This window comes from Cannabis sativa, chromosome 8 (genome assembly GCF_029168945.1).
Source record: "Cannabis sativa cultivar Pink pepper isolate KNU-18-1 chromosome 8, ASM2916894v1, whole genome shotgun sequence".
Classification (NCBI taxonomy): Eukaryota; Viridiplantae; Streptophyta; class Magnoliopsida; order Rosales; family Cannabaceae; genus Cannabis; species Cannabis sativa.
Genome location: NC_083608.1, coordinates 45,612,363 through 45,628,218, shown reverse-complemented (window position 1 = coordinate 45,628,218; position 15,856 = coordinate 45,612,363). Strand labels below are relative to the sequence as shown.

At 29.0% G+C, this 15,856-nt stretch overlaps 3 protein-coding genes across 3 annotated transcripts; 1 reads left to right on the top strand and 2 right to left on the bottom strand.

The window, feature by feature from the left end:
* Window positions 1-2,437: 2,437 nt before the first annotated feature.
* On the top strand, window positions 2,438-3,683 carry LOC133029981 (CASP-like protein 1F2). Its single transcript, XM_061102072.1, has 3 exons — window positions 2,438-2,781; window positions 2,878-3,010; window positions 3,190-3,683. The coding sequence occupies exons 1-3, from the start codon at window positions 2,552-2,554 to the stop codon at window positions 3,466-3,468; spliced, it is 642 nt and encodes a 213-aa protein (XP_060958055.1). The 5' UTR covers window positions 2,438-2,551; the 3' UTR covers window positions 3,469-3,683.
* A 2,775-nt stretch (window positions 3,684-6,458) lies between these two features.
* Window positions 6,459-9,513, bottom strand: LOC133029980 (uncharacterized). Its single transcript, XM_061102071.1, has 12 exons — window positions 9,367-9,513; window positions 8,916-9,189; window positions 8,756-8,830; window positions 8,606-8,664; window positions 8,384-8,516; window positions 8,207-8,303; window positions 8,049-8,115; window positions 7,850-7,948; window positions 7,647-7,739; window positions 7,385-7,539; window positions 6,967-7,068; window positions 6,459-6,872 (listed from the first exon to the last, which is right to left on the bottom strand). Exons 2-12 carry the CDS (start codon window positions 9,118-9,120, stop codon window positions 6,707-6,709), a joined length of 1,251 nt encoding a protein of 416 aa, XP_060958054.1. The 5' UTR covers window positions 9,121-9,189; window positions 9,367-9,513; the 3' UTR covers window positions 6,459-6,706.
* A 1,660-nt stretch (window positions 9,514-11,173) lies between these two features.
* On the bottom strand, window positions 11,174-13,887 carry LOC133029979 (zinc finger protein CONSTANS-LIKE 15-like). The gene is made up of 4 exons (XM_061102070.1): window positions 12,965-13,887; window positions 12,226-12,363; window positions 11,730-11,983; window positions 11,174-11,630 (listed from the first exon to the last, which is right to left on the bottom strand). Exons 1-4 carry the CDS (start codon window positions 13,676-13,678, stop codon window positions 11,525-11,527), a joined length of 1,212 nt encoding a protein of 403 aa, XP_060958053.1. The 5' UTR covers window positions 13,679-13,887; the 3' UTR covers window positions 11,174-11,524.
* Window positions 13,888-15,856: the final 1,969 nt, after the last annotated feature.

The following is a 15,856-nucleotide window of genomic DNA, read 5'->3' as shown; positions in this document are numbered from 1 at the left end:
TAGTGAACTTTTCAAACCGTTAAAAATTCTTTCTGGACTATTGAAATTGTTAGATTTAAGGACTTCTGTCTATTTTTATTCAATTTCACTAATATAGCATTTGTCCATGTATTAAATTATGCATCCTGAATTTTACTATCTACTAAATTATGTTGTCTGAATTTTAACATGTACCAAATTATCTCCTTAAATTTTCATCCACGTTAGACTTTCTTTAATAAAATTAGACAAAAGTCCTTATATTCAAGAATTTAAATAGTTTTGGAGAATTTCTAATGACTTAAAATATTCAAAAAATAATTTAGTATATATCAAAATTCAAGAGTAATAATTCAAATTGGCCAAATAAAATACAAAGGAAAAATGAGAGTGCCACGCTCCATTAGCATATTGCTTTAAAAAATAATTTATTTATTATTAAGAGTAATTTAGGTCCAAAGAAAGATTAAGTGAAAATTTATTAAGAGTAGTTTGTTTTTGACAAATAATTAATTTTTTTAAGAAAAAGCAACAGCGTAATAAATATTAAAAATAGTCGACGAAACAACTACTCATCAATTTATTACAAGCAGAGAATTAAATGCAAACATGGAGAGCTTCCTAGACACAACATAAATGCAACTGTGTAGCATACTTTTCAAACAAAAACTAATGTAAAAAATAAAATAAAATAAATCTTTACAATTTTGTTTTATATAAAAAATCATATACCATCTAAATACTCTTAGTTAATACAAAATTGCTTCTTGGTAAGGAAAACTAAAAAATAAAATAAAAAGATTGGGGAGTTTTATTTGTATCTTATTTATTATTTTTATTTTTATTTCTATAAAATATATATTTTTAATTTATATTAATTTTTTTTTAAAAAAAAAAAATCTTTTTTCTCATATTTTTAAAATATACATACACAAAATTAAAACTAAAATATATCTTCAATATTAAGACAAAAAAATTAAAATAAAAAACTATATGAAATCTTATTAAAATAAAATAAAATAATATATTAAAATTTTTAAATAATTACTGAAATTAATACAAAAGAAATTGGAAAAGAAAATTAAAAAAAAATATTAAGATTTATTATTTAAAATTAATTTAAGTTGAATTTTTTAATATTAAAGTAAATTTATAATTTTGTGGATGAAAATAAAACTTTTGTAACAAATTTCACTCTTATACTTATAAATCTCATTTATTATAGACACGATGTGACTTGGCTTAATGTGATTTAATCAAGTAATCTTTTTAATAATTTATTTTTATTGGTTAATAGAAAGCAAAACAAGTGGATCCTATTAAAATTCAAGAGGTGAGTGTAGTGTTATATATATCACTACTCAAAATACAATTCCAAACCTGCCAAGTGTCCAGCAAATCATACAAAAGTGCTTAATGTAGCAATATATAAAAAGAAATGATAAACAACATGTATTATATATATCAGATTTTATATAGTTTAATATATTAATTTTAAGAAAGTATTACTAGACACCAATACCTAATAACAATATTTATATATAGATAAGATATTGTGGTGGACTGAGTCTTAGTGTGGTGTGCATTTTTATTTAATATTTTATTTATTTGATTAACACAGTTTTTCTAAACATGTTTAATTAAATGGTCAACAGAGCAGTCTATTCAGTCATGATCCAATTCAACCTCCCTCATTAGAAAAAAAAACAATTTTCTTACTGTTTAATTTCTCTTAGAATTCTTTATATAATAGCCAACAAGAAAGAGATATTTATTTTTACAAACAGCCTTTTTTTTTTTTTTTCTATTCCATTTATTTTGAGCAGTAATATTATTTAAGGTGTATTCGACGGTTTGCTAATGAGTGCAGTAGTATTTCGATATATTATACGACGATTGGACTATTTTATTCTAGGAAAAACTGATAATTTTTTGAATATTTACACATCCCTAAGCAATACTGCGAACATCTTAAAAAGAACGATCTAATTTGTGATTTAATATAGAAATTTCATTTAGTAATATCGTTTGTTTTTTATTTTCAATAACAGTGTTTTTTTAATAATATATTTTAAACAATATTTTCGTACTCGTATAAAATAAAAAAGACATACATGTAATATAGTACGATTAATTATTCTAAATTTCAAAAAATTTATAAATATTATAAATTACTATAATATAAAAATTAATATTATAACTATCTAAATATTATAATACAAAAAATTGAATCAATATATACACCCATTTTCGAAAGATGCATACTATTATAAAATTTTCTTTACTATACATTCTTACAATTACATGCATGAAATTTAGATGGGCCGTTTCAAACCCGACCCGATCCATTAACCAAACTTTTGCAAATAGGATCGGGAACAACGAGACCCATGTGACGAGACGAGTGTACGTGTACCGCCATTGGTCTATATACAGTTCCAAGTCCACTCTTTTTTCGATATATCTTTTCACTATAAATATATATATATATAAATTAACCCAACTCATCAACAAGAGTAGTTATTTTCTCATAGAAATTAAGTTAATAATAAGCTTTATTATTATTTAAATAATGGAGAAGAATCCACTTTCATCAGAAGAAGAGAAATCTACAACAACAATTCCAATCTCATCATCATCAAGCTCATCACGTAGTAGTATTTTCATAGCTCAAATCTGTCTCAGAAGCTTAGCCATTGTTTTTGCCTTGGCTGCAATTTCTCTTACACTCACTGATAAACAAACCATCTCACTATTTGGTCTTCAGTTCAAAGCTCGTTACTCTTACTCCTCTGCTTTCAGGTAAAATTACTTAAATTAATTAATTAAACACCTTTAAAAACCTTATTAATTTCTGTTAATTAAGTCTATTAATCCCTTTTTCTTTTTGTTTAAAAGGTTCTTGGTTGGTGCTGATGCAGTATTGTGTGTCTCATCTTTACTGTCCTTGATCTTTCTTTTTGGTCTCTTGAAGCGTTCTCAGCCAAACTCACTCCAAACCAAGTTGTTCTTGCTTTTTGTGCATGACACCGTAAGTAAATTTATGTTTCGATTACTCCACTCACTGTCAATTAGTTTAGATAATATTAAAAAATTACATTTAACATTTTATAATACTAAAAATAATTAATTACAAATATATAAATTCTTAAACTTTTTTTGTTACTAATTAACAATTAATTTTGAGATGGAACCTAAATATTGTTGCAGGTAATGATGGTGTTGGTGGTGGCGGGATGTGCGGCGGCGACCGCCATAGGGTACGTGGGGCGGCACGGGGAAGTACACATGACGTGGCAAGCTGTATGTGAGCAAGTGCCCAAATTTTGCAATAGAATGATGGTGGCTGTGATGCTTTCTTACTTGGCTTTTCTTGCCTATTTCACCTTAACTCTTCTCTCTGCTCATCGTCTCATGACTCGTCCAACTCATTGGACAATATGGACCCAACTCAGACCTACTCAGTCTCAGAATCCTTCAGCTGAATGACTGATTCAACTATGTTATTTTATGTTTTTGTGGCCTATGAAATAAATATCATAATATATAAAAATATTTCTCTTGTATAAAATGTTTCAGTTTTATTAATTTTTAGTCGGTGTAGTTAATGGTGTTACCCAACCCTTTTTTTTACAATAATGTTATAGAGCTTGTTTGTTATGTGGCATTGTTAATAATAAAGAATTGAGTATTGTTATTAGGCATCAGTCGTAGCATCTCTAAACATGTTGTTTTACGATTAGTTAGTGATACTCCCTAAAAGTTATCATATTAAACTATATGAAACTCAATACTTAATTGTACCAATAATGATAATTACATAAAATGCTGGTGCTTTTTAGTATTTTTCTAAAAAATTACTATCAAGTATTTTATGATATCTAATACTATATTGAAGTGGTGTATTATAAGTGGTTAATAATTTTTTATATTATTTATTAAATTAAAATATATGAGACGGATATTAATTTGTATTAATAGAAGTATACTATTTTATTTGGCAGTACTATAAGATATCCCTTACCATTTCTCCTAGCGGTGACTTGGGTGGTAGATGTGGTGGTACCTTTTAATTTAAATGGCCTGCGCAATGGAGTTATGTTATAATTGCTAGAAAGAAATAAGGAAATTTGGTGTGGACCAACCTTTTCTTTTTGTTATTATTATTACCCTTTTAGTTCTAAATTTGTGTTTGTAGAAAATAAATAAATCAGTACATGAAGGTTCTCTTTAAGTCATTTTCAACAGCTTTTTCAAAATGAAAAAGGAAAAAAAAAATGTGTTTATTGAAGCATTGATATTAGGCATTCAGTCCCCACTTTGTGGTTATTATTAGTATTAACTTTAATGTGCATCAATTTTACTTCTAATTTGCCTACTTCAATTATGACAAGAGTAATTAATATCGAAACTAAATGAATGACCAGAGCTTAATAAAAATAGCATTGATATTAATTTCCATTACATTTGTTTGGTAGTATTTTTTTAATAGTTATTAAATTAAAAAGTGTAACATTAAATATTTAGTTATATAGCCATGCTAAGAGTATCAACAATATAGACAACTAGTAATGTTGCTAGCTTAACCCACTTGAAGATATTTTATTATTTTTAATCAAATCAGAACAAAAAGAATAATTTTTTTCAATAAAATAGAAGAAACCAGGTTAAGTTTCTTTAGTTTAAAATAAGATTAATTTTCCGAATCTACCTTTCCTCATTTATCTAAGAGGAAATGCATTAAGCAAATGTATACTCTAAGAACATGACTCACATTACAAAATGAGCTTTTCTTCAATATAGAGAAGAGATAAGTTAATAGCATGCATAATGAGTTATTTTATATTTTCTTTTAATGCAATAAATAGTACTTCTCCACATGTACAGAAGTTTTTAAATTTATTATTTTATTATTTTTTTTGTTTATTTTATATGTGGATCATGTCCGTATATATTAATATTATATATTTAAAATAATAAATATATATTATAAAATATAATATTTTAGTGATATAGAAAAAAAAAAAAAAAATTGAAAAAGGTATAATATAAAAGTTTGAAGTATAATAAAAAAAAAATGAGGTTTTGATAATATATTTTAAAAAATAAAAGTAAAAAAACTAACATAAATGCTCTTAGCAATACTAATGATGTCCATGTCCTTCAACATTTTCAAAATTATAAACCACATTGATTAATCAAAATTTTCCAAGGAAAAAACTCATCAATCAAACAAATTAAATAGAAAATTTACTTTCATCTAAGGTTTTCTAACCCTTTATACAAAAACTAGATTGAGCTTAGCACTCCAATTAGCTTTTCGACTCTATCTTTAAAAATATTTTACTAAAATTTTACTTTCTCTTTTTCGTCTCAAATTTTTACATTATACAATAGTTAGCTTCTTTATGTTTTACTTTAAATATTATATATTTATTTAAATGAAAAATATGATTGAATAAGAAAAGAAAAAGGAAGAAAAAAAATAAAATAATAAAAATGTTTTTTATGTGAATAATTTAATTAGAGTTACGCTTAAAGTGAGATTACTACTTGTTAATAGGAGAAATCTCTTTAAGAGTGACTAACAAATTTTTTATTTTGTTTGTAACATGTAAATAAATCTTTCTTTTATTGTTTTGTAGATGTTAGTTTGTGTAGCATTTGTTCTGTTTTAATTAATAATTTTTTTTCCTTTAATCAAAAAAAAAATAATAATAAAATAAGTTAAAAGAATGAATAGTGTATAGCTATATTTAGAGAATGATAGTGCTTAGATAAATTCCTTAGCTAATTTAGCTCATTTAATGGAGAGTATTTTATGGATGATTCTTTATTTTATTTTTTAGTTTCTAGCCATTATAACTCATTGTTGTGAGAGGTTTAGATATACCTATTATAAGTAGATATACCTAAATTTACCTAAAGTTAGTGGTTAAAATTGTCTTAGGACCAGTTTGGTTTACTTGTGTTGTAGGGGAAAATAGTTGTAGTTGTGCTATGAGAAAAAACAGCTGTAATAGATGTGGAAAAAAACTTAGCAAGTGTTTAGTAAATTATAAATTTTAAAATATTGTGCATTATTAAGATTCTATTATAATAATAACAATAATATTATAATCTACTTCATTATAATTATAAATATATAAAAATTTATGTTATATAGAATTTATTTTTTATATATTTTTTTTTTTTACTTTTTCAAAGTATGAATTCATATGTATTTGATAGAAATAATTTATAATATTTTTAAATTATATTTTAATCACATATAAAAAAAAATTAAAAAAATTAAGTATATAAGATAGGTTGATGTAGTTTGTTAATTTTAAAAATAAAAATAAAATATATATAATGAATATGAAATATAAAACATTTTTAAAACAAATAAATAGTGGTTCATATTATGTTTGATTTTGGTGGTTCATGTAAAATGTTTCTAATAATTAATAATTAACTTAGTTGATAAAATATAAAGCTTAATCTCAATTTTAACCCTCTCATTGATAACAAACTAAATCTTACTGTCATATATATATATAGACTGGAACAAATTTAACACCTGCTAAACACAAAGAGAGTGATGATTAAGCTTGTTGCGACTTTTTTTTTTTCATTTTTCATCTTATAGATACATATTGATTATTAGTTACTTTTTTGTATAAGAAGAATGTTGTCCACTGACACTGAGAGAGTATAGATAGCAGAGCTTATAGCTATAATATCATTAGATTTCATTGTCCTCTTCAAGATCCTTGAGATGCTCTTTCAGGGTATGTTCCTCTGTCTCCCATGTCTCACTGTCCCAAGCTGAATCAATTTCAGGCAATTGATAGTCTTCAGGTGTTAATGAAAGTTGAAATTCTGGTAAATCTGGTAATTGTTGGAGAACCCTGCATACATATATATGTGTGTGTGTAAATACCAATTTAAGTAATTTGGTTCAAAATGACTGATGAAAATATTCAAATAAAGGGTTTTTCTTACTTTTCTTGTTCTAAGAGGTAACCATACATCTGTGACTTCCTTGATGCAACTTCTGGGATTTTTTGATGCAAATGTTTCATAACACCCCAAAGTGGTGGAGCCCTTCACATTCAGATAGGATTTTCATTTTTAGTTAGAGCAATTTGCAGTCAAACCCTCTTATATTTTTAAATGTTATACCGTTAATTTTTTATTCTACTCCCTTATGTAGGAAAACGTTAGCAAATTTAAGGTCTCCGACCAATTTTACCACGCCCAATACTCCCTTAAATTTGGTAACGTTTTCATACATAAAGAAAAAAGAGAAGTTAACTGTATAAAAATGAAAACATAAAAGGTTTTACTGCAAATTATTCTTATAGTTAATATCAAAAAACTAGACCTTTTATGAAACTATTTCACAACAAGACCAACCTACCTAGTCACTGGATTTGCAAGGCAGAAGGTCAGGCAGGCCTTCTTGCTCTCTACTAAAAGTTCTTCCGCGGCGAGAAAACAACACACGGCGCTGATGTGGCAAGATGGTTCAGTTCCCTTGTCAAGGATCAGACCATGGTAGTAGTATGCTGCTGCCTGGTAATCCAAAGTAAAAGAGTTGTTTATATTATGAAGCAAAAAGAGATTAGCTTTCTTCTGTTGTTAGATTTTGAGTATTTTATTTCAAGTAATAATAATTATACCTTTGCTTCAAGAAATTTCCATTTGATAAACCAAAGATGCTTCTTTCCATTCCCATGATCATTGTCATATGCTCCAGACAAGGATTGGAAAGCCTGATCAAAACCACAAGTAACAAAATTTCATAGCAGTATAACATATCTATAGGTTAATATTATAATAATGTATATATTGTGGAAAAGAATTTGAGAACAAGATTACAGACCTGGCCATAATAGCTAAGCTGCTCACATGCCAACCTTCTTTTAACTGATAAAGTTGCCTTTTGGCATTCTACTGCTAAACCAAGCTGAATTTCTGTCCCCTGTGTTCATCATCAAGATTCAGATATATGCATAAACATATATATAAATTGACCAACAGTAACAGTAATGGTAAGACTCAAACACCCTGGTTATAAATACCTGGCCTAGAGCTTGAATAGAAATGGCCTCCAAAACCCCACCTTGCATATCCATGGGCAATCTGTTCCTGGGTTTACCACACATAGTTTTGTGTCAAAATGTTTCAAATGGATCATTCATACTTTAAATTCATTTTTCATCTTTTCATAACAACATACTTAATATCTTGTGGTATCCTAACCAGTACATCCCGGACACAGAATTCCAAGTACCCTGATGCCTTAAGCAATAAATCAACAGCTTCCCTCTTACAATCTGCAATGAGATGGAGACCAAGTTAAGATCACCAACTCTGAAACAAAGATATATGAAGCCAAATATGAAACAATATGGACCTGAAGATACAACTCTTATTCCTGATCCATAATCCTTAGGGATCATCAAGGAATCAGCCTCAGCCAAGGTCAGCAAAGCCATCATATGAATCATAGATAGTAGTTCAAACCAAGAATTTGCTACACTCAATTCCTGCTTAGTAATAAAATTTGAATGATTCACTCAACTCAGACAAAGCCCACTTATTAATATATATAGTCAGTTTGTTTTGACAATCATACCTGTCTTTCATCTTGTAAAGTTTTCCACTTGAATTCTATCAATCCTTCAAGACCAAATTCTGTTGTCATAAATGAATATTGTTAATACAATGATAACTAACAAGAAAAAGAAAATTGAGGGTGTTCTATTTCAGACAATTATTCAAACACCTTTGTTAGTAAGTCCACTAAGAAAAGACAAATACTCTTCCAATGCTCTTCTCAGCTCAGTTACAGCAGATCCATCTACAGTAACAAGAGTTAGAAAGAAAGTAAAAACAGAGAATTTTCCCAGTAAACAAACAGAAAATAAGAATGAGATGAAAGAAACCTGTGTCATCAGCCACTAACACAATCTGATTCCTAAGAGATTGTAACCTTTCAGCAAGATCTTTTGGGACCAACCCTTTAAGTGGCCTTTTAAGATCAGATTGTAATGGTATTTTCAATGAAGGTACAAATATCACAACTTCAGGAATACTTTGTTTCTTCTTGTTCTTCCATGGAACAACATATACAGAAGCAGCACAACCCATGTCTTGTTTCTTTCTTTCTTCTTCTTTTGTTTACACCATTAAAGTAATCATCAAACTATATAACATCAACTGCAAAAGAAGAAGTAGTAGAAAACATATGGGCTATAAGCATTAATTGAGATGTTACATATATTCCAATCTTATATTAAATGCTTGACAAGTTGATGATATAGATATATAAACACACACATATTGATAGATAGATATTTATGAAAAACAAAGACAATCTCTGAAAGAAAGACTCACTGGTTTTACAGAGAGGAGAGTGCAGAGATAGCTGTCAAGTTACAAAGATGAATATCAAATAATCAAATGTGGCTAATATATTGGGCATCTCAGTAAGAGAGAGAGAGAGAGAGGGAGCTCAAGAACCAAGACATATTTTCACATGGCCTATACGTACAAATCTCTCTCTCTCTCTCTCTCTCTCTCTCTCTCTCTCTCTCTCTCTCTCTCTCTCTCTCTCTCTCTCTCTCTCTCTCTCTCCGTAGTTAAAGGAGGCAAGTGTAGTTGAAATCTAAATAATCTATTATCAACTCCTCAATCAATAATAACTATTAAAAAAACCAGTATTATGATCATTAGAGTAATAGTAATATCATTATTATAATTTTTTAACAAAGTTGAGATTTTTTTTTGTATTGTTGTTCATTGAATTTATCTTGAGATTAGTAAAATACTCTTTCAAGTTTCAACCTTTTTTCGTGGGAAATAAGTTAGTGAATTGTTAAGTTTGTAATGTTTTTCATTATTTTTTTTAAATAAAAAGTTTCATACTTAATTGAGAAATGTTAAAGAGTTATATAACATATTGCAATTGGTACAATTTATACTATCAAAATTCACAAATTATAATTATAAATAATATAAAAAACTGCAAGTAAATTACTAAAATTTTACATGTTAGAACTTAGAATTAATTGATAATAAAATTAAATTTAGAGTAAACTGCTAAAAACAAAAATATATATTATTATATAAAAATGAAAACTTGGTGTGGGGTGGGGTTTGGCTTTTATTTATTTTGTTTTATCCAACTGGCGGATCAGTTCGTTATAAATCTTGAAAAAATACTCGTGTGAAACACATTTCACAGTTCACAAAGTCTTATACGCAATGAAAAATCAACACGTGGAGATTGAGAAATGCCAAATCAGGTAGGGACCACCTATTCAAGTTGTACCACGTTGACAGCTGTTCTTATCCGTGTGCAGGCAAGGGCCACCCTAGTCTCACTTTTTTTATTCAATTTATTTATTTATTTTCAATAATAATAATAATAATAATAATACAATTTTTTTTTTTTTTCTGTTGGCAAGATAAATCCATTTCACTTTTTGGGATATCACTCTTATATCTCACTCTTCGTTACATACTAATCTTCATCTTCAGCTAAAGTAGAGAGAGGCTCAATAATTTTGCTCCTTAAGATTCATACTTTTTTTCATCATAAAAAAAAAAAAAAAAGAAAAAGAAAAAAGATTTAAGAACATTCCACTACTAGGTATTAGTTGACACAAACAAAGAATAAAGACAAAAATTTCATTTTTTTCATGATTTATAATTTATTTAGATATTATAATACTACAGTGTACAATCCAAGAATGAAAAGAAAAGGAGGAAAAAAAAAAGCTATAGAATCTAATATCTTCTGATGTGATATTTATGGTCAACTTTATACATATGATAAAATATCTTCTTTTTTTTTCTTATATATACATACATAGATACATAGGAATACATGAACAAGTTGTTTAAGTGGGTGTGAATGAATCTGCCTGCCACCCCCACAAAACTTCATTATCGATTCATCTTTTTTTGGAGTGAAAACCTCATTATAGATCTGAATAAGCCATTATTCAGCATATGCATGGGAGTAATAATCAATGTTAATTAAGATCAATCATGTTACCAAAGATGGTCACAGCCTGGCTCCGCAGATGGTGTGTCTAATTCAAAATGCTCCTTAAACTTAGCCAAAAAACCACTTATGTAACTTGCTTATTCTCACCACTCATGGTGTGTTTGAGCATTCATTCATTACCATAATTGCTGCTATAAAAGCACTTGTTGTCATATATATAATGACACCATTCATTTAAATTAAAACAAAATTATACAACATAATTGTAGGTAAGGAATAATGACCTTTCCTTTTCCCCTAATACTCTCATTTGGAAAACTATACGAGATCTGATCCGGTTGAATTCGATACACATACAAATTCTTGTTCTAGCTATATATTACTTTCTTTTCTTTCCTTTTTCTACAATCGAAGATGAATGTACAGGTGTAAAGGATGGAGAGCCAAGAAGGCTGCAATATTATAATCAATATGGTATGGTTGGTACAACTTATCATAGGGGATGGGGCGATGAGCACTGCTTGAAACACTATTATCTTACTATGCGTCGTTGGAAGCTTCAGTTGACTTGATGAACCGGCCTTTCACTCGTTCTCTAGTATCAGCCCTCGCCTTTCTTGTTTCATAACGAATGTGTTTGTCGTATCTGTTGTTCGAAGTTTATCAAAGAAGTATTAGTACATTTAATCAAATAACTAAAATATTGGATAGTAATAGCTTAAGGGAATAGGATTAGAGTACTTGCCTTCTTGTTTTCTTCTTCTCCTTGTATCGTAACATGGCATTGCCTCTGTTCTGTGCCTGCATCTCCATTTCCATCATAGATTTAGACCCTTTAGTGGGATCACTCATTGGCAAAATTTCATGGCCTGAGTCCTGGACATAACTGGGGCTATTGCAACCTTCAGGTATATCCAAATCCATTTCTGTTTCAAATCCTAAAGACTGATCATTTGTGTTCTCTCCAAGTTGGGATGCATAATTTGATAATAGTTGGTCCTGCAATTTTCGATTTCAGTCAAACTTATCAGTAACAAACGAAATATGTTTTGGCAAAGACCAAGTGGGATATGAAGATAATTGGTTGTTACTTAAATTTTATGATTTAAGTAGCTAATATGCAGAGAAGCAATTTTATGAATTTTCCTTTCACATGAATTGGTTTCATCTGGTAATATTTTCAAGATTTACGCAGTTCAGTCTAATGAATGCCATGAAGATATGTCAGTCTAATGGCTTACGTTTTCCGATAGAGTATCTTCGTATATAGTAGAGACCTCATACTTGGGTGTTACTAACGAACAAGGATTATTTATTTCTGTGATTTCTGAACAAGATTCTTCACAATCTTTTGAGTCTTCCAGTTGAAAGTGCCATATCTGCAAGAGTCAAAAAGGATGATATAATAACTAGATGTAATATCCAGAAAGTATTTAAGCAACAATGATATCTAAGAGATGAAGTGCTTGACATAAAAATGGATATTAGACATGAGAGAAAGTTGGTTAGCTGGCGACAATAAATGGCTACCAAAGAATGCATCTTTAACCAAGGACAGCATTATTGCTTCACCAATATATAACTTTCCACTTACTCTTACAAGCCACTTCAAGCCAATGATTCAGCTGTGACTTTAAAATTATATACCATTGCTTTAAGTGAAGCTGTCCTTCCTGAAATTGAAGTATAATATATATGTGCATGTGTGTATTTAGATACCAAACGGTATTTCATTTCATGAATTATTTAGCAATTACTAACATCAAATTGCCTTTATTTATTACTACAGAGCACGAGAGTAGTTTCACCAAATAATCATTAAATACCCTTTTTCAAAGCTATAATCAAACATTCCTTAAAGGCAAACAAGACCCAGATTCTCTGCAACTTTAGAGTGTACACAAAGCTACTCAAAATTGACTTGCATAGCAATAAACTTAACAAGACAATAAAATTCATAATTTTTGGTTTGGCACATACCAGAGAAGAATCATAGGTGTGATTATAATCCCAAAGATGATCTTCTTCAGCAACTGAATCACCCTGTTTGAGGTCCAAACTCGTTGGTAACACAACTGAAGATGCAAAAGAAGTTTCATGCCTCAATTCATCACCATCAGTCTTCTGTCCAACAAGACCATCTATGTTCTCCTGTTGAGAACATCTACTAGGAGGAGTCCTAGGACGCATTTGAGCAACATCTACATCCACTCGCAGCAGATCTTTTTTCCCCATCTCAATCAACTGCTCACAAAGCTCGTTCCTTCTCTTTAAAGTAGCAGAGGACCCATCATCACTCGAAACGAAAAACTTTTGCTGGATTTGATCAGACCCAGAACTCAAATCAACTGAATTTTCAGATTCTAAATTCAATCCAAGAAAAGAAGCGAGCCCAGAAGCCGATGGACAACCAGAAAATACTTCAACAGAAGTTAACTCGTTAAGACAAGAAATCGAACAGTTGGTGTGCGAGTCCCAATTACAATCATGGCAAAGCAAAACCTTGTTCTTCGAGCAAACAACAGAGACGGGATTCAATCCACAGTTATGACAGATCCAAGAACGAGAGTGCTTATCAGAGAGAGTATTAGCGGAGTGAACACGACGATCACAGAACAAACATAGATTAGCAGAATCAGCTTCACAAAAGAGAAGCGCAGGCTTCGAAGAACAAAAATCACAAAGGGAAAACATGGTTTGAATCGAAAGATCCAAACTTTGTTGAGGAATGAAAAAAGGGTCGAAAAGATTGGAGGAAAAAGTTGAAGCTTTAAGGAACCAACAATGGAGGTTAAGGGAGAAGAAAAAGTTTGATTTTTTTTTTTTTTCAGTTTTGGTTTGAAGCAGAAAATATCAGAGTTGTGAAGATATGATGAGAAATTGTACACGTAAGGCTTTTCCATTGGACAAAAATATATAAATATATAAATATTTATAGATTTATATGTATAAATAAATATCTCATTATAAGATGTAGGGGTCCATACAAATAGTAAAGATCTTTACCTATAAAAAATAAAAATGAGATATTCTTCCACTTACCTTTTTGCCAATCTGGCACAAAAAAGTGCATGTGACTAGTCACACTAGATATTTTTGTTTCATTTTTTTTTTTTTTTTTTTTAGATATTTTCCTTTTTGTTGTATGGTGGGATTTTTAACCCTTTTTTATTTTTTATTTTTTAAAAAATCATGTCACTAATGATATTGTACTTTAAGATCAAAATATGGGATGATTCTTAATCGAGGAGTGTTACCGTTAATCTCCTATTATAATTTTTTATAGCGGTATTCGTTATAATTACGTATCATCCATGTAATTTTTTAAAAAATTCTAAATAATTTATAGTACCGAAAATAGAGTTCCTGATATTCCAGTTTACCACGCATGTTTAAAAAACTTTAAACGTATTTTCAACATTATAAACTATTCAAAAAGTTTTAAAAATTTACAAGGATGATGTTGTAATTATAACGAATACCGCTATAAAAAAATTTGAAAAAAAAAAATATTTCAGCATATGATTTCGAATGTAGAAATTGACTAAAATGGTATAATATAAAGTTTTAATTAGCACTTCTCTTCTTAATTTATTTACAATTTTCACGAGTAAGTGGTCAGTCACTAATTACTATACTAAAGAAGCATCTATTTTTTTTAGGCTAATTAGATTTTTTGCCCTTGAATTTTCACATGTACCAAATCATGCCCCTGAACTTTTTTGGTCGTTAAAAATTGCCCCTGAATTATTGAGTTTGTTGGATTTAAGGACTTTTGTCTAATTTTGTAAAATGAAGGATCAATTACATGCTTTGATGTTTATCTCAAAAAAAGGAAAAATTACATGTTTTGATGTTACCATATCCAATAATTAATATGTGATGATTTGTTTCTTTCTTTTACAAAAATAAAATAAAAAAAAAGGTAAATATCCCATTAAAAAAAAAGGTTAATTAGGATTTTTACCCCCTAAATTTTGATATATATCAAATCATGTTCGTTGAATTTTTTTTACCGTTAAAAATTCTCCCGAACTATTGAGATTATCAAATTTAATGACTTTTGTCCAATTTTATTCAATTTTACTAATTTAGTGATTGTTTATGTACTAAATCATGCTCTTCGGACTTTAATATCTACCAAATCACGCTCCTCAAACTTTGACATGTGACAAATCATGCCCCCCTAAACTTTCATTCATGGTTTGACCTGCCAACCAACCCGCATCCGCCACGTGAATCGGGGTGGTCTCAGGCTAAATAGTAGGGTTCTACTCTTTAGTTGCAAATCTAAAATGGTCACATTGATTAGACTAAACCAACGGTGGTTTTTTTGGGAGGATTTGATTTGATTTTCCACTTAAGGATTTGATTAGGCCCATTGGTTTTGGATGTGCTTGTTTGGATTTTTTTTTTTTTTTTTTTGAAAGCTGATGGTTTTGGATATTTATGATTAGGTCATTTTCATATATTAATTACTAATTGATCACACATGTTAATTAGAAATTAATTTGTTAACCAAAAAGAATTATAGGATATATATTATATATTATATTTATTTTCGGTCCTCATATTATGTTTTCTAGTGATAAATATATTTTGATCTCAAATTTAATTACAAGTCTAAAGTTTTATTATAAACTTTTAATTGTAGGGAGAGAATTTAGAAAATATAATATCTTTCTTTCATCATACATGAATTTATAAATTGTTAGGCTATTTTTAGCCTATGTTTTGGATCCAATTTATGTGCATTCTTAGCTGTGTTGGGACGGAATTACGCTTGTTTTCTATGTTTTCAGGTTCTTTGGAATAAAAGAGGTCTCGGGTGCAGAAATTCATTAAAAGACGTGCTGAGCCGAAGAAAACTCA

Coding starts and splice junctions, on each gene's coding strand:
- LOC133029980 (XM_061102071.1), bottom strand. CDS start 9,120: ATGGGTTGTGCTGCTTCTGTATATGTTGTTCCATGGAAGAACAAGAAG. Junction 8,665..8,755: donor TAGTGGACTTACTAACAAAG/GTGTTTGAATAA, acceptor TTATGACAACAG/AATTTGGTCTTGAAGGATTG. Junction 7,540..7,646: donor GGAAATTTCTTGAAGCAAAG/GTATAATTATTA, acceptor TTGGATTACCAG/GCAGCAGCATACTACTACCA.
- LOC133029979 (XM_061102070.1), bottom strand. CDS start 13,678: ATGTTTTCCCTTTGTGATTTTTGTTCTTCGAAGCCTGCGCTTCTCTTT. Junction 11,984..12,225: donor AAGATACTCTATCGGAAAAC/GTAAGCCATTAG, acceptor CGAAAATTGCAG/GACCAACTATTATCAAATTA. Junction 11,631..11,729: donor GAGAAGAAGAAAACAAGAAG/GCAAGTACTCTA, acceptor TTCGAACAACAG/ATACGACAAACACATTCGTT.
- LOC133029981 (XM_061102072.1), top strand. CDS start 2,552: ATGGAGAAGAATCCACTTTCATCAGAAGAAGAGAAATCTACAACAACA. Junction 2,782..2,877: donor TCTTACTCCTCTGCTTTCAG/GTAAAATTACTT, acceptor TTTGTTTAAAAG/GTTCTTGGTTGGTGCTGATG. Junction 3,011..3,189: donor TGCTTTTTGTGCATGACACC/GTAAGTAAATTT, acceptor ATATTGTTGCAG/GTAATGATGGTGTTGGTGGT.